This window comes from Tasmannia lanceolata, unplaced genomic scaffold (genome assembly GCF_043159265.1).
Source record: "Tasmannia lanceolata isolate RefF3 unplaced genomic scaffold, GAP_Taslan_0.1 ptg000016l, whole genome shotgun sequence".
Classification (NCBI taxonomy): Eukaryota; Viridiplantae; Streptophyta; class Magnoliopsida; order Canellales; family Winteraceae; genus Tasmannia; species Tasmannia lanceolata.
The window spans coordinates 19875512-19898603 of record NW_027518693.1 but is presented as its reverse complement, the minus strand read 5'-3'; the positions used below and the strand labels follow the sequence as shown (position 1 = coordinate 19898603).

At 38.3% G+C, this 23092-nt stretch overlaps 1 protein-coding gene and 2 pseudogenes across 1 annotated transcript; 1 reads left to right on the top strand and 2 right to left on the bottom strand.

The window, feature by feature from the left end:
- The first annotated feature begins 433 nt into the window (after positions 1 to 433).
- On the top strand, positions 434 to 14116 carry LOC143848413 (protein IN2-1 homolog B-like). The gene is made up of 10 exons (XM_077357356.1): positions 434 to 558; positions 667 to 741; positions 1436 to 1496; positions 1635 to 1721; positions 8211 to 8309; positions 8396 to 8504; positions 8594 to 8670; positions 10011 to 10118; positions 13677 to 13757; positions 14055 to 14116. The coding sequence occupies exons 1-10, from the start codon at positions 548 to 550 to the stop codon at positions 14061 to 14063; spliced, it is 717 nt and encodes a 238-aa protein (XP_077213471.1). The 5' UTR covers positions 434 to 547; the 3' UTR covers positions 14064 to 14116.
- A 2008-nt stretch (positions 14117 to 16124) lies between these two features.
- LOC143847988 (chitinase 2 pseudogene) lies at positions 16125 to 16805 on the bottom strand (annotated as a pseudogene).
- A 3276-nt stretch (positions 16806 to 20081) lies between these two features.
- LOC143847819 (chitinase 2 pseudogene) lies at positions 20082 to 20993 on the bottom strand (annotated as a pseudogene).
- Between the last annotated feature and the right edge of the window lie 2099 nt (positions 20994 to 23092).

Genomic DNA, 23092 nt, shown 5'->3' with positions numbered 1-23092 from the left:
ATATTTTACTAGTTATAAAAACATGGCTGTGCTGATATCATTTCCCTTTTTAAAATAATTATTTCCCTTTTTATATGGTGTGTGGTAGTATAGTCCCTATATGGTCCACTCCATAGGATGATCCAAACCTTCCATTTGTTGGGCCACAATATAAATAGGTTGTACCCAAGAGATCATTTTCATAGGATGATCCTAACCCTCAGATCTGTAGAGGTTCCCTTAATATGCACCCTTTATAGATCGGAGGGTTATGATCATCCTATGAAAATGATTTTTGCGTAGGACCTATTTATAGACAGTTTGGATCATCCCAAGGAGGTCCATACAACACCTTATGAACAAGGCTGGATATACAGCCAGGTACATAAAATCTCAGTTCTAAATATTAAGTCCATTGCAAAGGCAAATCCACCTCTGCATCTTTCATACGTCATTACTGACGTCTCAATCTATTTGCCCAGGCTATATATAGGTATATACTTGATTTGGAGCAACAGCATTACTCCTCCCAATTTCTAAAACCCACATTCCATTTCTAAATCCCTCAATGGCAACCGGGTAATTTCATGGGTTTGCTTTAAAATTTCTGTATATTTAAGTTTTATTCAATTGGTGGGCTAATGGTGTTATTGTTCTTATGCATTTTTCTCTTGTTTGTTTGTTTAGAAAAGTTCAAGAGGTTCTCCCTGATGTTCTGAATTCTACCTCAGAGCAACCCATTCTTTTTGATGGAACCACGAGGTCGATCTGTTCTTACTGTAATTTATTGTTGTCTTTCTTTGATTTTTATGGGTTTTACTTGTTTCACTTTCAGGGTTTTTGTTGCTTTAAGGCCATGTTTGGATTGCAAGAATTTTCTCAAAAAATGTGGACGGAAAAAATATTTCTAAAAGCTCCTACAGTTTTCACACACACAAAAAAAAAATGAATTGAACCAACCCTATTCAATTTTTACTTAGAGGAGGAGCCTTTGATCTTTGATAATATCCCTTTAAAATAGCTATGATCATATCATTTCCATAGGATGATCCTAACCCTCGGATCTATAGAGGGTTAGTATCAACCCTCTAACATTCAGATTGGAGGGTTAGGATCATCAACCTATGGAAATGATTTTTGGGGCACAACCTATTTAGGCTGTGGCCCATCAAATGTACGGTTTGGATCATCCTATATTGCGGGCCATACTGTACTTTTACTAAAGTGAGGAGTGCCCTCATCAAAATACAGTAGTGCTGATAACATTTCTCTAAAAAAAATCAATGTCTCTGATGTAGTCAGCAAGCACTTTTCTGATTTTGGTCTGTTGGAAGGATCTTCAAACTGTTTTGTTCTTTCTTTTTTGGTTTCCCTTCATGGGACATTATTTGTGAAACTGGGTTATTTTCAGATTCCTCTTTTCATTATTTGACTTGCAAAGTATTTTTTTTTGAAGGCTGTATACATCATATATATGCCCTTTCGCGCAGCGTGCATGGATTGCTAGAAATTATAAGGTTTGTGAGTTCGTTCTTGGTTCTCTTCGCGACTTTCTTGTAATTGTACTGAATTCAAAATCTTTATGAACTACATTGGGTTATCATTCATTTCTAATTTGAGTTACTTGTTTTTCTCTTTCTTTATTGAGAGAGCAGGGATTGCAGGAAGAAATAAAATTGGTTCCCATTGATTTGCAAAATAGGCCTGCTTGGTACAAGGAGAAGGTCTACCCTACAAACAAGGTGCCTTTCTTTAATATATAATAGAGACTGATGGGAGTATTGGCCCTTTTGTTGTAGTTATTTAGTTATTCTCCGGTTATACTTATAGGGTTTGTCTTATTGTGATAGATAGGATAACTCAATGTCTAAAAACTCATATTCAGTCTAGAACTCATACATTGCAAAATCCAAGCCACTCCAGTGATCAATGATTCACTCGGTGATTTTTTTTTCTATTGACTCTGGTTGAATCCAACAAGATTTGATTGCCTAAGGCCTCTAACTTTGTCGAATCCAGCCATTTCGTGATTTCCTTGGTGAATTTTTTAAGATTGAGATGGATAGGTTGTTATGATCCAGTTACTCCATCATAACAATTGGATCATAACAGCGTATCCATCTCCATGGGGTAACTGATGCATCGGAAGCAGAAGTTCGAGCGGTCTACCAAGGGATTAAGCTAGTGGATCATCATCAATTGGATTCCTTGGTTGTGGAAGGGGATTCAGTAAATGTGATCCGTTGGTTAAAAAGATCACAAAATCACCCATGGAGATTCGATAGTTATTTTGATGAAGTTTTTGATCGGATTGGGTCATCATCCATACCTTTCTCGCATGTGAGACAATCTGCGAGCACGGTGGCGGATGGTTTGGCTAGAGAGGGTGTATCCCAAGAATCTTTAGCCTTTTTTTATTATCTTCCTCCTTGATTTGTTGTCTTTTTGGGAAGAGTCGTTTCCTGCATTCTCTCTTTGTAATCTGACCATCTCGGTCTCTTTTTAATGTATTCTTGGCTACTATTTAAAAAAAAAGGGATGTTATGATCCACTTTATTGTGTTATGCGTTTGTTATGATTCAGTGTCCTGTGTTGTGGTTATGTCTAACGCTGTGTCCCTCACCTACCAAAAATGAGACTTTATCTCTGGCATGTAAATTGTTATTTCCTGATTTGGTTAAGGGATAATGATAGGAAACTTGTTTATTTCACACTCGGTAAAAAGTTCTATGCAGTCTAGTCATTTTATTCTTTGTAATTTTCTTCTTGAATTGAACAATATAAATCAGTCTGTTTCTTCTCGTTTTCTGCTCTATTTTTGCCTTTGTCGATGATATATTACTTTTCTAAAATAGATTGGGTGTTAGACCTCTTTCACTTTATGATTTCTGTAGGACAAATTAAATCACAACATTAAATGGAACTGATCATCTATGGCTACAGACAAGGCCAAAAGCAAACGAGCCATTGATTTTGCAACATATGTGGGCATATATATTTAGAATAAATCTGCTTAAAATAACCTTTAGAAGTCTCCTTTCTGAGAGTCACCACTTTGATTTAAAATAGCCTTTTGGGTAGTTTCTGATGTTGGTGATGAGGTTTTGTTAGATTTGGATGATTGTGTGGCAAGGGTCATGCAAAAAATGCAGGAGTTAAGATACTATGTATTACCCAGATACAAAGACATCTGATACGGCAAGGATGCATTATAGGATCTCTGTTACTCTGTATCTCGTACATTATTCTGTTGTTTTTGGCTGATGATGAAAAGTAGTATTTCAGATCATATTTAAGGAAGAGATCTCATGTTGTCATGTCAAAAGAAGTACTTAAGCTCAGGTTTAGACGTGCAATGCAGAGTTCTACAGATATGAAACAGTGGTTTTAGTTCAATCCGTCTAAAGCAAAACATACATGTCAGAGAGAAGGGATGGAAGGTGGAAAAAAGGGAGATTGGCTTTGCCCATCTTGTGCATATTGCAACTTCCAATGGCGGAGGTGTTGTCGCTGGTGTAAGCACCAACAAACAAAGCATGATCAATTTTAGATGGAGGGAGAAGTGTCGATGGCGCCTTTCGGGGAAAAAAAAGAAAAAGAAAAAAGATTGACTCAGATCTTATCGAAAACCATACCAATCTAGAATCCTCTACGGAAGATTGTCGATGGCCGGATTCTGGGTTGATTTCTTTAATGACTGAGCGTGGATTTTCTCTTCTATCTATCTCGGGCAAGGAAGTGGAAAGGAGGATGGAATATCTAAAAGCTTGCTTCATAGGAAGGAGAAAGGAAAACTCTGGGACACTCATTGACCTGTGATTATGGGCCAAAGGGGTTTGGGACATTCCTTTCCTCCCTTGTCCATGTACTCTAGCTAAAAACAAAGTGTTATTTATGTTCAACTTAGAAGAGGAGGCTGTAAGATTGTTTTAGGATCAAAAGTTTGGGAAGACCAATTACTTTCGCTAGCCCTTTGGAACTTTAAATTCCCTCAAGACAAGGTAACCTTCTGGGTTAATTTTTATGGTATCCCTCTCCATGTTTGGGCCACCTCAACGGTTGAAGCCCTGGGAAACACATTTGGGCGAGTCTTGGAGGTGAAAATGGAAGGAAGCGATAACCAATGTATGAGCTTCGTCTCTGCCAAAATCGCTGCCCCACAGTGGCAGGTTGTTCCCCCTCTTATCTTAGTTCGGGTTGGGGGCAAGTGTTCCCAATTCGTACTGAAATCCAGATTTCTCTCCCTGATTCTGGCCAAGTTCTAGTTGGTTCAGGCACTTGCTTGGGCTCCCTCCCGGGAATGGAATCTTTGCCCTGGGGAAGACAGGCACCGGCAACTGGGTCAGATTCTCCCTTGTTGAAGAATCTGGGATGGAGATCCATTTAACCCTTGGGATCTGCCCCTTTGAATTTGAATTCAAATTTCAAACTTGGTGGAGGTCTCTCGGGATCGTCCCGCCCTGATATGGGCCCCACTCTCTGGATAGAGGGCGCCTATCAGTCAACTAGGTGTTTTGGGCATGATAGATTGGTTTTGGTAGCTTGAAAGGACAGACTTGTTAATCTAAGGAAAGCGCTTATAGCCTCAAAATTTGGGATATCATTCGGGCCAGGGTCCAAACCTCGAAATTTGACCCATAGCTTGGCACAAAAGCTAAGCTCTAAATCTAAGGTACTTGGCCGCCTCAAATTCCCTCCTGAAGGTTTGATAAATAAAATGGATTCCATTGCGGCCTCCTTGGCCAGCTTTGGTCGATTCCCCTAATCCTCTAAGGTTTGCATGGCCCTTGGATGAAAGTCATTCGTGATACCCTAGAGCCGGATAGGGGGTTGGATCCAGCGTGGAGTACTGATAAAATCATTTTCCTTAGTTAGTATTGGGTCAAAGGTGGGATGGGCAGGGGGGCTTGTGTTTTGGAAAATGTGTAAGTTATCTTCAAATCTTTGACCCATGTAATTGCTTTCAAACCTTATCTTGGGAAGGCGAGAAGGCTCCCTCAGATGGGATGGCTCGCCAAAAGTAATAATTAATTGTAACTACAAAAGGAGTTCGGGTTGGGACACCTAGGTTCAGGTCAGTGGTCTTATGGCGGTAATACAAATTATAATATGAACTGACTGGAATTCGCAGGGTTTCATGGGTATCTTTCACATCTAAGTAAGTAAAAATGGAAGAACAAGAGCCCTTGCAGCAGGAATCATGCTCATGCCCAGGGGGCGCAAGAGGAAGTTGTTTATGGAGATCATGGTGCTGGAAAAAAATTCTTCACTGGATGAGAAGCAAGGTTTAAAATTTTGGCTTCGGTAACTGTGTCAAACCCCACAAAAAACCGTAATTTCGGACGAAATTTTGTAACCATTTTAAAAATAAATAAATAATGTCATTAAACCGAAATTTGGTAAAGGGCGAAAAATGGAATTTCGGAAATTTTCGGTTTCGGTCCCCACCGGTATCCGAAATTTCGGATTTCGGTCGAAATTTTAAACCATGATGAGAAGGATGATTTATGACGAAAGGAGAGCCTCCATCAACGACCTCACGCATCAAGAAATCTCTGGAAAATTACTAGAGGAAAGGCGTAGGCGGAAGAGACTATGGGAATATTTAAGGGAGGTGGTTATTTCTCATCTGGAGGAACAAATTGAAACTCGAAGAAGTCCTGGCTTTTTGGAAAGAAATCCGGATGCGGTTTTCATGGATCTGCCGATTACCCACCTTCAAAGTCTACTGGACAAACTTGAAAAATGCTCCTCTTAATTGAGCTCTGCATGGTTGGGGTGGTAATGAGATTTGGCGGAATCAAGCCTCCCTATGATCTGATGGAGGGAATGGACTATGAATCCAATACATAAACAACTATGAGGAAATATATTGTGTTCATCAATTAGGAGTTCCAGGTCACAAATATACTAGGGGGCCATTTTTAGGATGGGTGAAGAAGAAGTTCCCTAAAGGAATAGAGGCCTCATCGGTCATCAAGATTTTGGTGGAGGCCTGCAAAGGACTTAGCAAAACTTCTCCATAGGTGACTACATCTCCAATGAATGGAGTAGGAAAGAATACTTTGGAAGGTGGATGGGACTTGATGATTTCAGAGCTGTTTTTGGGAGGAACCGGAAGCCGGTTGGGAGGGCCAATCGCTGGGTTTATAGTTTTCTTTTTTTGTTTTCTCCGTCCTGGACTGTCCTAGGTCTTCATACATTGTAATACTTGGGGGACTACTGGTCCCACATGCATGTATTCTTCGTATGATTTTAATATATTTTTGTCATCTTTCAAAAAAAAAAATGCAGGAGTTAAAGCTGTTTGGTTAGGGTTAAAGACTTGAGTGGCTATTGGCTACTTTAGGGTGTCGATAAAAGGTGATTTTCTTACTACTATTACGTAGCTCAAAGGAAACTCTAAGCCCCCTTGTTTTCTCGTTGACCTTTCCAGAGAGATGTAGGGAATTTTGTTATTCTTGACTGAATTCAAGGTGGCACACATTCTCCATGATGGAATTTCCTAGGCTGATTGTCTGGCCAACCATCGTGTTTCGTGTTCTTTTGTCTGGTTTTAATATCTTGTATCTTTTGCCCTTCAACTTGTTTAATAGTTAAAACAATAATTACCAAAAACTTCCTAGTTGGATAGGAAGATACCAGAAACTCTTTTCGTAAGCTAAATTCTTCTCGCTTCCCAAATTGAGCGGAAACATGCTGCCCACACCCTTCCTCTCAGTTAAGAGTATGCTTCCTATTTAGAATATTTTTTTTCTTCTAAAAGAGTATTTATAACGTTAAAGGAGCTTATTTAAATAAGAGTGTGTAAAATTTAAAAAAACATCTGAAGTTTCAATAAAACCTTTGTGAATCTTTTCCCAAAAAATTTACATTAAATTTACATGAATAGAACATTTGAAACTATAAATTCCTAAAACATGTAATTCTAATCTGTCATAAAGTCTTCTGATTACCTTTAATTCTTACATACGTCAACCTTTCCCCCTTAAACTACTATGACACTACTCATCCTACACATTTGTTGTTCACTTCCAATGAGGCTTATTGCTTGCTTCCAAGGTTATAAATTTCGGTTTCGGTGTCGGTTTCGGCCACCACCGAAATGTTTCGGTTTTGGACTGAAATTTCGGCCGAAATCATGTAAAAATATGAATATGATGTTGTTTATTTTTTTAATTTCGACCGAAACTCTAAAATTTTGGTGTCAATTTCAGTGATTTTGGTTGAAATTTTGGCTATTTCAGTGGAAATTATAACATTTCGGTGTGCATTTTTAAAATTTTGGTGGAAATTTTGTAAAAAAAGTCCAACAACATTTCGGCGGAATTTCAGAATTTCGGTAAAATTTCGGCGAAATCTTGTAAAGAAACGACTTCATGTGAATTTCGTTTCAGTTTGTGCCGAAACCGAAATACTTCGGGAAATTTAAAACCATGCATGCTTCATGCACTTCCCGCACATTTCATCTTTACTTTCTTTAGAGCTTTTCACTTTTCTCTTTTCTAAAGCCTTCGCATTCTACGTTCGCTTTTCGCACTTGCTTCCCACTCTGGCAACTATGGTTACAATATTCAAAATAATAAATTAAATTGTAAGTTCCATGAGGAAGTTTATCTGTGTCGTTCTCTATTTCTACAACTTCATAATGCTAATCTTGTTTGCTGCTTGCGCAAAGGCCTTGACAAGTTGGCGCAAATCAATTTAACTTATGCAGAGAATTAAGCAACTAATGTCTAGGTTTCAGCAATGCAACTCAGAAAATCTCACAGTTTTGAAATTATTAACTGGAATATCTGTCAAGGATGTCAAACTGCAGAAAATTCAAATATGGCACAACACAGCACAATACTGGAGAGGAAAATACGGTAGAAGAAATAAGATCGTGAACAGTAACACTGACTGCAGTCCATATAGATAGACCTAACCTTAATTATGACTTTTGATACTACTAATCAAGCTCTAATTTTTCTCAAAATATGATCTCATCTACCCATGCTTAAACTGCCCTTCCCGTATATGTGGGTGATAATGTGATTTTGGTTATTTAAAAGTAAGGAAATTGATTTTGTGTGGGACAAGCTGAAAATCAATTCCATTCATCATAAACAGCTAATACATGGTGATATATACATGAAGATCATAATGACCAAAAGACATGGTGATATAAGTCTGTAGAGAAAGAAATAAAGTCCACATGTTGAGATGATTATCTTCAATTATTTTTGCAGGTACCTGCATTGGAGCACAATAACGAAATTAGAGGAGAGAGTTTGGATTTGATTAAATATATTGATAGCCACTTCAAAGGCCCTGCGCTTCTGCCTGATGTAAGATGAGGGAACTCTATTTGAACCTTGATTTTAATCCTTATATAGCTTCAAGATTTTGAAAATGTTTCTCCGAATGACTGTAGGATCCTGCCAAAAGAGTGTTTGCAGAAGAGTTGCTTTCTTACAGCGACACTTTCAATAGCTCCATCTTTAAAGTATTTGCTTCCAAGGGAGATGCAGTCAATGAAATTGGTGAGATTGAAAACTTTTTCTTATATGCATTTAATCTTAAAACAAAGCATGACATCTAATTACAAACGACTTTCTTCATAAAATGTCAGGACCATCTTTTGATTACATAGAAAGTGCACTTTCCAAATTTGGCGACGGCCCTTTTTTCCTTGGACAATTTAGTTTGGTAAGTAATACCTTCATCATGTTACTCTTTCTAGGTTAGTTTTCATTCATTTTTTTTCCAATTGCAATTTTTGTTCTGTAATTTTTTTGAAAGGCTAACATAAGTGCGTATGACTCCATTTGTCTAACTGTGTTCAACTACGTAGTGTCAGGCATAAGTTTTATTTTCTGCATTACATTTTGCCTCTCATTCAGTTTGAGAATTTAATACTTGTAATGTAGGTATATTTTTTAAGGCAAAGGGATGGTAGTCGGCCAAAAAGCCCAATCCTGTGGCTCCCATTGGTGGAATGATAAGATCCACTGAAACAATGGGACCAATCTTTGGGGTCTGGCGGATTTGAACCTTTTCTTTTAAGTACTCTAATTTTGGATGGATTATTCCGAAAAGGAGAGTGCGTTGATGCTTAATTTCACATTTAGTGTTGACTTGTACCTGCTTTAGAAGCACTTCAAAAAACAATTAAGAACCCCTTTTCCTATTTATTGGAATTGGGAAATCAATCCAAATTTTAGATTCCAACTTTCTATTCCATGATGATATATATTTTTATCTAAATTATGTTAGTAAAATTAATAAAAGTGCCTAAATGTTCTGTCACATCAGTTTTTGTTGTAAAGTTCTGCAACATCTTGATTCCTGAATCTTAATTTGCGTCTTTCACAATAATATTCTTTGTGAGATATCTTGGTTTTCTTGCTAAACATCATGATTTACGTAAGAATATAAGATTTGGTATTTAATAATTTGAATTGTCAGTTTAAAATGTTAAGAAATAGTAATTTAAGAACTCATAGGAGGCCAGAAGGCCCAAGATATGCGAAATAGAACCTATATTTGTTCATATATGATTGTTTTTATGCCATGTATTTTATGTTTTTCTTTTTCTTTTTTTTTTGTTAACATACACATGTAATTGTTTTGTCTTGTAAAAAATGACTCACAACAAAAGCATATTGTAAACTCTTTTTGTGAATGTGTGCTTGTAGCCATCTTAGGTAATGGATACTTGGGGAAGATTATGTAATATTAATTCACATGCTATCATGGGAGTTTCAAATTGTATATTACAAAACAGTTTCATATATTGTTCCATGATTTTCTCCACAGTCTGAGTTCTCCTGTTATTGCAAGTAGAACAGGTTGTTAACCATTATTTTCAAATTACAATGGTGAATTGATCATTTCAAAAGGTTGTTGGCTATTATTTTCAAAATACAATGGTGAATTGATCATTTCAAACATAAATGTGTAATTAGTGGAATGCAGTTTCCTCTTATTTTTATATTTTCCATGATCCAGAATTACTTCTAATTCATTAATAAATGTCTATCCTTCAGGTGGATATTGCATACGCTCCATTTATTGATAGAGCCCAGCTCTTCTTTTCGGATGTGAAGAAGCATGACATCACAGCAGGCAGGCCTAAGTTGGCAACATGGATTGAGGTATGTAAAAAATGCAATGCATGTTCCGGAGTCTGGAAGGAAAATTTTTTCATAGGATTTTTTTTTCATTTCCAAAATTTAGAAGAAAATGATAAATTTTATTGATATCCTTAAAACTAAAGGTCTCTTTAAATAAAACTTGAATTCTGGCTGTTCAAATTACCTTCTTTCCTATGTAATCAAACAATGGAAAAGCATGAAATTTTGAAAAAAAATTCTTTTCCAAAAATTTTATGCATCTAAACAGAAAATCGTGAGAATTTCTGTCACAGACCTCACGTCACATGGATGAGATTAGTTTTTGGATAAGCAGCACAGGAAAGAAGTTGCAAGAACTTGCACACTGAAGAAGAACCAGCAGCCAAAGAAGTTAAAGTTCTGAAACTCGGAAATTTGAAAAAGAAAACGATATTCAGGAAAAACTCAAGCAAAGAAGAATTAAAATTCTGAAAATGTGTGGGAGGTTGTCCGTCCTTTCTTATAGACTAACATCCAAAGTCCTATCTCTACATAAATTTGACAACTTCAGCTATGAAGTATCCTGACGCAACCCGATAACTCAAAGCCTAGAAATTGCAGACTTTTTCAAACTAGAACACCCTAGGCGGTGGCAATTGAGAGGTTGTCACTGAGCATTCTTAGTCAGACAGGAGGAGATCTGACCTTCTAAATACTCCTCAAAACTCGTAGACTTGCTTGACCCTATGCAAGGAGGATATAATCCAGCCCAAATAAAACTCTAATCCTCAACCAGCCTTTAGTGTTTGATCTAGTTTTGCAGAGTTGCACTCCAATAGGAATGCTTCAAAACCCAATCTAAAGCCTTCTAACAATCTTCAAAAATTTTACCATAAAACTCCCCTCTTTTTTCCGTAGGTAAGCTGGGATCGAACCTCCGACCTCCAGGTTTAAGAACAAAGCCTTGACCATTGAGCTAGAGGCTCAGTCCCATAAAACTCCCCTCTTAAAAACCCTTGGCACTCCTGATCACAGTTTATGACTATGCTTGTGGTAGAGTTTCAATTATTGGTCAACCTAACATGAGAGGGATCTAAAACAGATGAAAATAAAATTAAGAAATAATTTGTTTGTTGTCAACTTAAGAACATGCCTATAGACTAAAATCTAAGTTTGTGGTGATCTTGAAACGTGGTCCCCGGCACGGACCATTATCATTGTGAATCTGTGGTTACAGTAATGTTGGACCAGGGCTTCTATATTGACAACACTGTGTAGAACTCTGGTTGCATTTCTTGTCAAATTTCATCAATCCTTGAAAATTTTGAAACTATTTTCTCATAACTGAATCTTCTTATTGACTTGTGCTAGCCATCTTGTGAATTTGGACTATTAATATGTTTTGGACTTGATATTTAGGTTCCTGACTGACTGCACACGTGTAGTTTTTTCTCAGTCAAGTATTCTAGACTCTCTGAAAATTAGGCTCTGTATTTTTAATTTTTAATGATTAGAATGCCTGTTATTCTCGTTTCTTTTGGGATGGTAAAAGCTTTTGATGCAATACTATAGTCAAATTGCAAGTTACATGATATCTAGCATAATTATAGCAATAAGGGGACATCATTGTAAAGTCTAGAAAGTGTAGTTCCACATGGAATACTGATTTTTGTAAGGTATTTTATCTGGGTTATGGAAAGTAATATTTTCCGTTTCTAACCTGGAAATGCAACTATCAAATAATAGTAGCAACAAAAAGTTTACACAGTCTTTAGTCCTAATCCTATAAAAAAAAGAATAAAGATCCAGATCTCTACTATTCTTAGAAGAAAATGATAAATTTTAATGATATCCTTAAAATTAAAGGTCTCTGTAAATAAAACTTGAATTCTGGCTGTTCAAATTACTTTATTTCATATGTAATCAAACAATGGAAAAGCATGAAATTTTGACAAAAAATTCTTCTCCAAAATTTTTATGCAATCTAAACAGAAAATCTTGAGAATTTTTCTCACAGACCTCACGTCACATGGAGGAGAATAGTTTTTGGATAAGCAGCACAGGAAAGAAGTTGCAAGAACTCGCACACTGAAGAAGAACCAGCAGCCAAAGAAGTTCAAGTTCTGAAACTCGGAAATTTGAAGAAGAAAACGATATTCAGGAAAAACTCAAGCAAATAAAAAGTAAAATTTTGAAATATGTGTGGGAGGCTGTCCGTCCTTATTTATAGACAAACATCCAAAGTCCTATCTCTACATAAATTTGACAACTTCAACTATGTAGTATCCTGATGCAACCCGATAACTCAAAGCCTAGAACACCCTAGGAGGTGGCAATTGAGAGGTTGTCACTGAGCATTCCTAGTCAGACATGAAGAGATCTGACCTTCTTAAATACTCCTCAAAACTCCTAGACTTGCTTGACCCTATGCAAGGAGGATTTAATCCACAGTTTTGCAGAGTTGCACTCCAATAGGAATGGTTCAAAACCCAATCTAAAGCCTTCTAACAATCTTCAAAAAATTTACGCTACCCCCCCTTTCTTTCTTTTTTTGTGTAGGTAAGCTGGGAATCGAACCTCCGACCTCCAGGTTTAAGATTAAAGCCTTGACCATTGAGCTAGAGGCTCAGTCCCATAAAACTCCCCTCTTAAAAACCCTTGGCACTCCTGATCACAGTTTATGACTACACGTCTACGCTTGTAGTAGAGTTTCAATTATTGGTCAACCTTAACATGAGAGGGATCTAAAACTGATGCAAAATAAAATTAAGAAATAATTTGTTTGTTGTTAACTTAAGAATATGCCTATAGACTAAAATCTAAGTTTGTGGTGATCTTGAAACGTGGTCCCCGTCACAGACCATTATCGTTGTGAATCTGTGGTTACAGTAATGTTGGAACAGGGCTCCTACATTGACAACACCGTGTAGAACTCTGGTTGCATTTCTTGTCAAATTTCGTCAATCCTTGAAAATTTTCAAACTATTTTCTCATAACTGAATCTTCTTATTGACTTGTGCTAGCCATCATGTGAATTTGGACTACTAATATGTTTTGCACTTGATATTTAGGTTCCTGACTGACAGTGCACATGTGTAGTTTTTTCTCATTCAAGTAATCTAGACTCTGAAAATTAGGCTCTGTATTTTTAATTTTTAATGATTAGAATGCATGTTATTCTTGTCTCTTTCGGGATGGTAAAAGCTTTTGATGCAATGCTATAGTCAAATTGCAAGTTACATGATATCTAGCATAATTGGAGCAATAAGGGGACATCATTGTAAAGTCTAGAAAGTGTAGTTCCACATGGAATACTGATTTTTGTTAGGTATTTTATCTGGGGTTATGGAAAGTAATATTTTCCTTTTCTAACATGGAAATGCAACTATCAAATAATAGTAGCAACAAAAAGTTTACACAGCCTTTAGTCCTAATCCTTAAAAAAAAGAATAAAGATCCAGATCTCTGTTATTCTTGCGGCAGAGAACAAACACCGCACCCTTACCATACATGACAATTATTTCACTTACACCACATTATGTTGGGTTCTCTCAATTTTTCACAAGGGTTGGCATTAATGATGTGTGAAACTTGTTTTAGGAGCTGAACAAGATTGAAGCTTATGCACAAACCCGATGGGACCCTCAGGTGTTGCTTGAAATAATCAAGACACGGTTCGCGGTAATTCCTCTTTACTATACACATTGGTAACTTCAAGTTGATGTCAAAAGAATACGTAAAAACAAAGAGAGATCCTATTATGGGTGCAAGGAGAGATCATATTAGGGGTGCAACTCGGGTCAAAATTTATCAATTTGGGTTGAGCTTTTTCCATAAAATTGGGTTGGGTTTGGGTTGATTCTGATTCATTTTTTGACAAAAAGCTCAACCCAACCCTGCCCAAGTTGCACCCGTCTAGATCATATTGGTTTTTACCACAGAAAGTTAGCTAAATCTTCCTTTTCACTTCTTTTGCAGCCAAAATAAATAATTGGACCAGCGTAAGGTGATGATGGTCATTACACAGAAGGATGTTTGCTTACTTTCCATAAAAAAATGGTTCTTTGGATGTTGAATTTTCTTAATTTTCGTCGTTAAAGCTTGTTTGTTACAACCAAATACCAATACACTGGTTATTGGAGTTTGGTTCGTTCAATACATAGTATTTGCATAACTCTTATGTAGAAGCATTATGTAATAAAAACTTATTTTGTTTCTGTCATCTCATTGTAGGATAATCTAGCAGTAATAAATGGTGAACGAATGGATTCTGTATTGAACACTTATTTTGGTTTCTGTTCTCTTTGTCGGTTAATCTGATATTCTTACATGATGAATTGAACACACAGATTACATGAGAAGTGACGGTAAAGATTATCAAAATTTCTACACATGCAATTTTTTAATGTCTTGTAAGCCTAAAATCAAATGCAAAATACCCTCTTCAAATTCAGCCATGCATTTATTTTGGACCACTTGGGTCCTACTCTTTGTTTAAACTCCTTTGAACAGGTTGTTGATACTAACCACTGTAACTGTCGAAGAGAAATTCAAGATGAAAAAGGGTAGCTAATATCAATTTCTTTCCCAAAAATGCTGACAAAAATGTTATTTTTTTAAAGATGCAGACAAAAATGTCATGGCAAAGGCTAAAGAACATGGAATTATATAAGCAAAACAATTAAATATTCTTGGTGCGGCACAAACTTTTGCCTTTTATTTTCGTCTCCTACTAAAAAGATCATATGTTTTCCAAGCTGATTCTGTCAAGTCTGCCTCCAAAAATACAACAAGACTAGTTCTTAATTGATTTCGCATCTTTGTCCTGCAATTCCCCTAGAAGCTAGCTGCTAAGGCGAGGGTGTTCGACTTTTTTTTTTTCATGGGTAAGGTGGGGTTAGGTGGACCCCTAAGAATATAGTAAATAAAGAAGGATGATACAATTTCAGGAACAAGAATAAGATCACTGCCCAATCCTTAGAGCAATATCTAAGGAAGAGCGTAGAATGGGGTTATGACACCCTTGAAGACAAACTCAAAACAGGGAAAAGAAAATACACAAGCTTGAATTGTACAATTGGTGTGGCTTGTGAGACACGTTATCCCTAGAGCTGGTCCACATACTCGGGTGAAGCCATGTTTACGAACTCCTGAGTCGATAAGCCCTTCCATGTCCATTCACTTTTCCGATGTGGGATGCTTTTGCGTAGAACCCACAACAGTCCCTCCCCTCCCCCACCCACACACACCGACACACGCGCGCGGCAGCCATGTGGGAACTACAAGACCTTCCCAGAAGGATTCTCTCCACCTGAGGGTGCATTGAAGTTACCTCACCGAGATCTTTCTGAGGGATTTTCTCCATCCTCAAGGGTATATCGGGATTAGCATGCCCCCAGCTCTGGTACCACTTGTTGGGACCTAGGTAGAACTCACCTGTAAAAGCTAGCTGTTGAGGGTTCCCAAGTCCTTATAAGCCCTTCCTCATCCAATCACTTGTCCGATGTGGGATCTTTGCTTTTGCGTGGAAACCCCCAACAGCTTCCGCAGCTCATTTTGAAGACTTCATTGTCCGGAGAAAAAACAAGGCTTTTTGGAGAAATTGGGCTTGGCAAAAACCACATTAACTTCATTATTAAAGGATTTCTAACATGTGTTTTCAGTTTTTCCATCTTCATTATAGAAGAGAGAGACTAGGTGGACACCCTTGAGAAAGAGTGAAAGACCCAGAATTAGACAGCCACAACCTCTGTCCCTCTATCGGACTGATAGCCAGAGCTTGTAAGAAATTTACCAAAGAGAACAGAGAAGTATCATTGTCTAAGGCCTTATATAACTCCAAAGCATCCTTCTCGTCACATGTCTATCAATCCAGCCACTAGCTGGATTGAAAAAGACCAATGAGGCTTTATAATCATTGAGCTGAAGAACATCAAGCACGAATATAACTATTATTTTTTTTTCTGAAATCGATAGCTTAGTAGGTGATATGAGAAATTCAGGAATTCACTTATACCTGATTGAAGAAGCTTTTCGTGTTTAATGAGCTTACTCTGCAAATACCATCTTTTCGTAATATGCATAGAATTGGAAATTGACATAGTCTATAACATGCCCATATTTTCGCCAAAAAGCCAAGTAATGGCTCTGAACTTGGTCATCATCAAAAGGAGCTATAGAAGCAAAAGAGATAACACCATTTTTCTTGAGAGTCGTCACGAGCCGTCCGATGCATTCTGCAAAGGTGTTGGGATCGGCGCTAAAGTGCTCATAGTCAATATCTATACCATCCAAATTATACTGCTTGATGATTTTTGTTAGGGAGGAAACTGCATTTCCAACCCAGGAATTTATAGTAGAAGGGTTGAAAAATGCGAAGCCTCCACCCACACTATCCCCACCTAAGCTCAAAGCAACCTTCACATTCGAATGCTTACTCTTTATCGAACGAACTTGCGATGGACTAAGGTTGTCCGAGTCCCAAAACACATTGAATTTTCCATTGGTTGGGGAGGGAGAACTCGAAGTTGTGTAGTCAATGGCGAAGGAGAGAAGGAAATGGAAGTCAACTCTTGGGTTTATTGGGACGTCGGAGAATTTGACGTTATTGAATTCCGCTCCGATGTATTCTCTGAAGAGATTGGAGGGTGGTGGGGCTGCTTGGGTTTTGGAAAAAGCTAGGAGAGCTTGAAGTAGGAAGAGAGAGGAGAAGAGCTTTGAGAAATCCATGGAGAGGATGTTTTTGGGTGGTGTTTGGAGTGCAATGGAAATGGATATGGGAACATATGTATTTATAGAGTTGTGATAGAAGTGAAGGCCATATACAGGGATGTGTTGGGCTCTAGAAGGAAAGAGACATGGAGCGTGCCGTTTGAGTTATTGTGAGTGTGTTATTTTTGTATTCAAAAGGCTCTGCCGTTTGAGTTATTCTGAATGTTCTTATTTTTTATCCAAAAGGTAAGGTGATGGTCACTAAGCAGATGGATGGTTTCCTTGATAATAATATTGTACTTGGATGTAGAATTTTTTTTTCCTTTATTATATTACAGTTTGTCTATTATCACTGACCCTGCTTATCATGTTTGGTTCATTCAATGCCTAGTGTTTGTATAAGTCTATGTAGATGGAAAGGATTTTGTATTGAAACGCTTCTTTAGTTTCTGTTTTCTCTTTATCGGTTAATCTAGCGTTCTTACATGATGAATTGAATACAAAGATCACAGTATGTGAGCGAGTGCTCTTGTAAGAGTTTTTATATGGTGCCGGAGCCCGTGTGGGCGGTACCGCACTTGATATTTGATCCGACAGCAGCTCATTTTTTCAGAGGCTGCTGTTGGATCAAACATCAAGGGTTGTACTTTTTGTTAGTGATTTTGGATTTTCAAAATCATGTATTAGTGTTTTGGAAAATGTTTTATCAAAAGCGTTTGGGAAAAAGAAAATGTTTTCTTAGAAAGATTTGCTTTTACAAAAGGATGTAGAAGTGTAGTTGAAAAGATAGTCCCGTACCGGATGAGAGAAAAGAAAGAGAAGGGCTTATAAAGCACTACACTTTTCTATTACTTGTTTGATTGCACATTGGGTTGAACCCATGGTTGGACCAGCGGGACGGTGCAACGCACCGTTCGCACACGCGCACGCGCGTGCGCGCCGCGTGGGCAATGGGCTATAGGGCGCATAGTGGCGCTTTATTGGCACTTTTTTAGGCGCACTTTGCACTTATGAAGGTGGACCGGTTGGATGGGTGGGTCAAATGGTTCGTAGGCCTATCAAGCCGAACGGTTGGGTTGGGCTTCGGTTCGGGCCTAATGGTTGGCCCAACGGGCCCATAACTTCAACGGTCAAAGGGTGTGATCAAATGGGTTGTGTCCCTTCCCCCAACGGTCAAGTGCCAAGGGGGTGCGATCCACACCATAGATGGTTGATCTAACGATGACTGGGTTGGAGAGAGGTTTTACTCAAACCAACAGTCACATCTAGGATCGATCAGGACCGTTCAATATCAATGGGTACGATCTAACGGTCAAATTTCAAACATTCTGGAAAGGTGCCCTGTAGAGGTGTTTTTCACACTGAAAAGACACCAGGTGGTCTACAAAATGTGCAGAATTCGATCATTTCAAATAGAAAAAAACGAATTGGAAATTCTGACAGACTTTACACTCTCTTCTACACTCCTACAAAATCCCCAAGTATTTCTACATACTGTTTTCTTTTGTTTACTGTTCTAGATACTGTTTTTCTGCAGAAACATTATCTAGAAATTTCTCTAAGGCTTGAAATTTCGAAAGGGCATTTCGGGTTTGATTCTGCTAGTGCTACGCGTCATCAAACATTAGTAGGGCTTCCCTACTAGGCTTCATTATATTTTGGAGGCAATTCGTGGATCCCCTTTGCACACTACTAGTAGGGGCGAATCTTGTCTTAAGGGAAGTGATATCACGCCTTGAAGCAACAAGTTTCTGTTTTCTATTAACAACTGTACCCTCAATTTCTTCAACACTTTTATCGTACCAGCCACATAGGACTTGACGGCACCATATAATTTCCGGCTCATGTAATCTTTAATTATTGTTGTGCCCAAGTCCTCATTTACCCAAAATGCTGACAAAACAATGTTAGAAGGGTATAATGTGACAAAGGCTAAAGGTAAGATAGCATCACAGAAGCAAAAAAATTTAATATTAGGAAAATGATATGGAGACCGAGAGTACCAGGGATGGAGAGACCAACAATGAGAATGCGCCATGTGTGCAGTAAAAATTTAATATTTTGTTGATTGTGATTTTTTGGCGACAACCCATTTGTTCAGTCCCCTGCTGGGTGGGTACTCTCAGTCTCTCTACCATTTCTATGCGTAATAAACTTTTGCCTTTTATTTTCGTCTCCTACCAGAAGGATCATGTGGCTTGCAAGAAGATTCTCTCAAGTCTGCCTCCAAAAATATAAAGACTAGTTCTTAATTGATTTCGCATCTTTGTCCTGCAATTCCATAACTGACATGGTCACCGAAAACATTGGATAACTAAAACAGTTTTGAAGAGCTTTTCTTGGGAACCGCGTAGAACTCACGCTTAGATGCTAGCCGTTAAGGGGAGGGTGCCCAACTCCTGATAAGCCCTTCACAGCCGTTCACTATTTCGATGTGGGATCTTTGCTTTCGCATAGAACTCCAACAATCTCCCCCTCTGCGTAGAAGCAATGTGGGAATTACAAGATCTTCCCCGAGGGATTTTCTCCATCCTTGAGGGTATATTGAATTAAGAGATCTTCTCCGAGGGATTTTCTCCTTCCTCAAGAGTATACTGGGGTTACCATGCCCTGGCTGTGGTACCACTTGGTGGGACCCAAGTAGGACTCACCTGTAAAAGCTAGCTAGTAAGGGGAGGGTGCCCAAGTCCTTATAAGCTCTACCACATCCATTCACTTTTCCCAATGTTAGATCTTTGCTTTCGCATGGAACCCCAAACAGCGTCCACAACTGATTTTTGAAAACTTATAGTCTAGAGGAAAAACCAGGTTTCTTGGGGAAATTAACTAGGCAGCCCCAGCCTCTTTCCATCTATCAGCCTGATAGCCAAAGCTTGTAAGAAATTTAACAATGAGAACAGGGGGGTCTCTTTGTCTAAGGTCCTATATAACTCCAAGGGATCCTTCTTGTCACATGTTAATCAATCCAGCCACTAGCAGGATTGAGAATGACCAATGAGGCTTTACAAGCATACACTTGAAGAACATCAAGCCCCAATGTAACTGAGATTTTTTCCTACAGTTGATAGTTTAGCAGCTGATGTGAGAAATTCAGAAAGTAACTTAGACTTGATTGAAAAGGTTTTAATGTTTAATGAGCTAACTCTGCGAATACAGTTGGTTCCCAAGATGGGTTCCTTACAACTTTTATCACAACACATTTCACTAAAAGCATTTCTTATAGCCACACAAAGTACAAATAATTAATTATAAGCTTATAACCGCACAAAATACAAAGTAGAAGAGTAAAAAACATCAATGGGAGCTGGCTAACAAGGCCTGAGATCGCCGCTCGTTACGGAATCCGTTTCCCATAGAGTCATCCGCGGACCAAACAAAGATTCCATGAAGCTTGCCTTCACTCTTAAGCCTACTGCACGCGCTAAAGAACCCATTGTCTGGAGACAAACCGCCGCTACCATCACTAATGAAGCTAACTAAGACTTTTCCCCCATTGTAATTAGAGCTCTGAGTATTGAAAAAGTCCAAAAATTGTGATACAGTCGTCCCCTGATCATATGCGTAGAATTGAAAATTGATATAATCTATAACATCCCCATATTTTCTCCATAAAGCCAAGTAATGACTCTGGACTTGTTCATCATCAAAAGGAGCTATAGAAGCAAAAGAGATAACACCATTTTTCTTGAGAGTCGTCACGAGCCGTCCGATGCATTCTGCAAAGGTGTTGGGATCGGCGCTAAAGTGCTCATAGTCAATATCTATACCATCTAAATTATTCTGTTTGATGATTTTTGTTAGGGAGGAAACTGCATTTGCAACCCAAGAATTTATAGTAGAAGGGTTGAAAAAAGCGAAGACTCCACGCACACTATCCCCACCTAAGCTCAAAGCAACCTTCACATTCGAATGCTTACTCTTTATCGAACGAACTTGCGATGGATTAAGGTTGTTTGAGTCCCAAAACACATTGAATTTTCCATTGGTTGGGGCGGGGGAACCCGACGTGGTGTAGTCAATGGCAAAGGAGAGAAGGAAATGGAAGTCGACGCTGGGGTTTATTGGGACGTCGGAGAATTTGACGTTATTGAATTCCGCTCCGATGTATTCTCTGAAGAGATTGGAGGGTGGGGCTGCTTGGGTTGTGGAAAGAGCTAGGAGAGCTTGAAGAAGGAAGAGAGAGGAGAGGAGCTTAGAGAAATCCATGGTAGAGGCTGTTTTTGTGTTGAGTTTGGAGTGCAATGGAAATGGATATGGAAATGTCTGTATTTATAGACTTGTGATAGATTGGGCTATAGAAGAAAAGAGACATGTGTGCCGTTCGAGTTATTCTGTGTTCATATTTTTGTTTTCAAAAGGCTCCAGATTTCCGGCAGGGTTTAGACACTTCTCTTTGTTGTCCTTGGCCACATCCGCATCTTAGATTCATTAATTGAATTTTTCCTTTGACCACCTATTCTTTGGGGGCAGAGAAAGAGACAGAGAGAAAGAGAGAGAATATTACTTAGAGGCAATGTTGCATGGAGAAATTATAAGATGAATGGTATAAACACGTAAAGGAAGTACCACCCTTGATATTTGATCCAACAAATATCAAGGATGGGAAGATGAATACAGTGTTTATATGGCCATTCATCATATAGTTTCCCCGTCGCGTGAGTACATGAGTACTCTTACGAGATCTCAGTGTCCGATTTGACTAACCTCGAGAAAAAGGACTCATTGATTCATCAATATATTTTAGGGGAATGACATTTCCCACGCCATAAACGGATAAAATCCCCTCCTTCAACGGTTTCTGTGAGAATGGTTTGCTGCTTGATGATAAATTCACCCGAACGTTTTTCTTTGCCTTTAAAACTTAGCGACTAATGTTAAAAGGGGGGAATTTTATCTTGGGGGGGTTAGCGTGGTAATTTAATCCAATTCAAATTTTATTCCTTTAACATGATAATGATAACATGGTTATAAGATAATAATTGTAAATTTGTTATAGTAACCCAAGAGTCTGTTACCTTGCTGAAATTTTCCTACACTTGAAACTTCACTATTCTAAAATTTCAGTCTGCAGACTGCACTAATCTCAGTTCGCCACTATTTTGCACAAAAATTCAGTCGCCTAGAATTTCCAGAGGTCGCCTAATTTTATCCCACAGAAAAATATAAAACTCTGGACACAAACCTTCAGAAAATTGTTTAGATGAAGTCAAATAATTGGAATAGTGTAAGGTGATGGTCACTAAGCAGATGGATGGTTTCCTTGATAATAATATTGTACTTGGATGTAGAATTTTTTTTTTCCTTTATTATATTACAGTTTGTCTATTATCACTGACCCTGCTTATCATGTTTGGTTCATTCAATGCCTAGTGTTTGTATAAGTCTATGTAGATGGAAAGGATTTTGTATTGAAACGCTTCTTTAGTTTCTGTTTTCTCTTTATCGGTTAATCTAGCGTTCTTACATGATGAATTGAATACAAAGATCACAGTATGTGAGCGAGTGCTCTTGTAAGAGTTTTTATATGGTGCCGGAGCCCGTGTGGGCGGTACCGCACTTGATATTTGATCCGACAGCAGCTCATTTTTTCAGAGGCTGCTGTTGGATCAAACATCAAGGGTTGTACTATTGTCGTACCAGCCACATAGGACTTGACGCTCGGGCACCATATAATTTCCCGCTCATGTAATCTTTAATTATTGTTGTGCCCAAGTCCTCATTTTCCCAAAATGCTGACAAAACAATGTTAGAAGGGTATAATGTGACAAAGGCTAAAGGTAAGATAGCATCACAGAAGCAAAACAATTTAATATTAGGAAAATGATATGGAGACCGAGAGTACCACGGATGGAGAGACCAACAATGAGAATGCACCATGTGTGCAGTAAAAAATTAATATTTTGTTGATTGTGATTTTTTGGCGACAACCCATTTGTTCAGTCCCCTGCTGGGTGGTACTCTCAGTCTCTCTACCATTACTCTATGCGTCATAAACTTTTGCCTTTTATTTTTGTCTCCTACCAGAAGGATCATATGGCTTGCAAGAAGATTCTCTCAAGTCTGCCTCCAAAAATATAAAGACTAGTTCTTAATTGATTTCGCATCTTTGTCCTGCAATTCCATAACTGACATGGTCGCCGAAAACATTGGATAACTAAAACAGTTTTGAAGAGCTTCTCTCATGACCGAGGGTGCCCAACTAGCCGTTAAGGGGAGGGTGCCCAACTCTTGATAAGCCCTTCCACATCTGTTCACTTTTCAATGTGGGATCTTTGCTTTCGAATAGAACACCAGCAATCCCCCCC

What these genes read in the sequence shown, in the direction of transcription:
- LOC143848413 (XM_077357356.1), top strand. An exon ending in AGATGCAGTCAATGAAATTG is followed by an intron (nt 8,505 to 8,593) that starts GTGAGATTGAAA and finishes ATAAAATGTCAG; the next exon opens with GACCATCTTTTGATTACATA. An exon ending in AGTTGGCAACATGGATTGAG is followed by an intron (nt 10,119 to 13,676) that starts GTATGTAAAAAA and finishes AACTTGTTTTAG; the next exon opens with GAGCTGAACAAGATTGAAGC.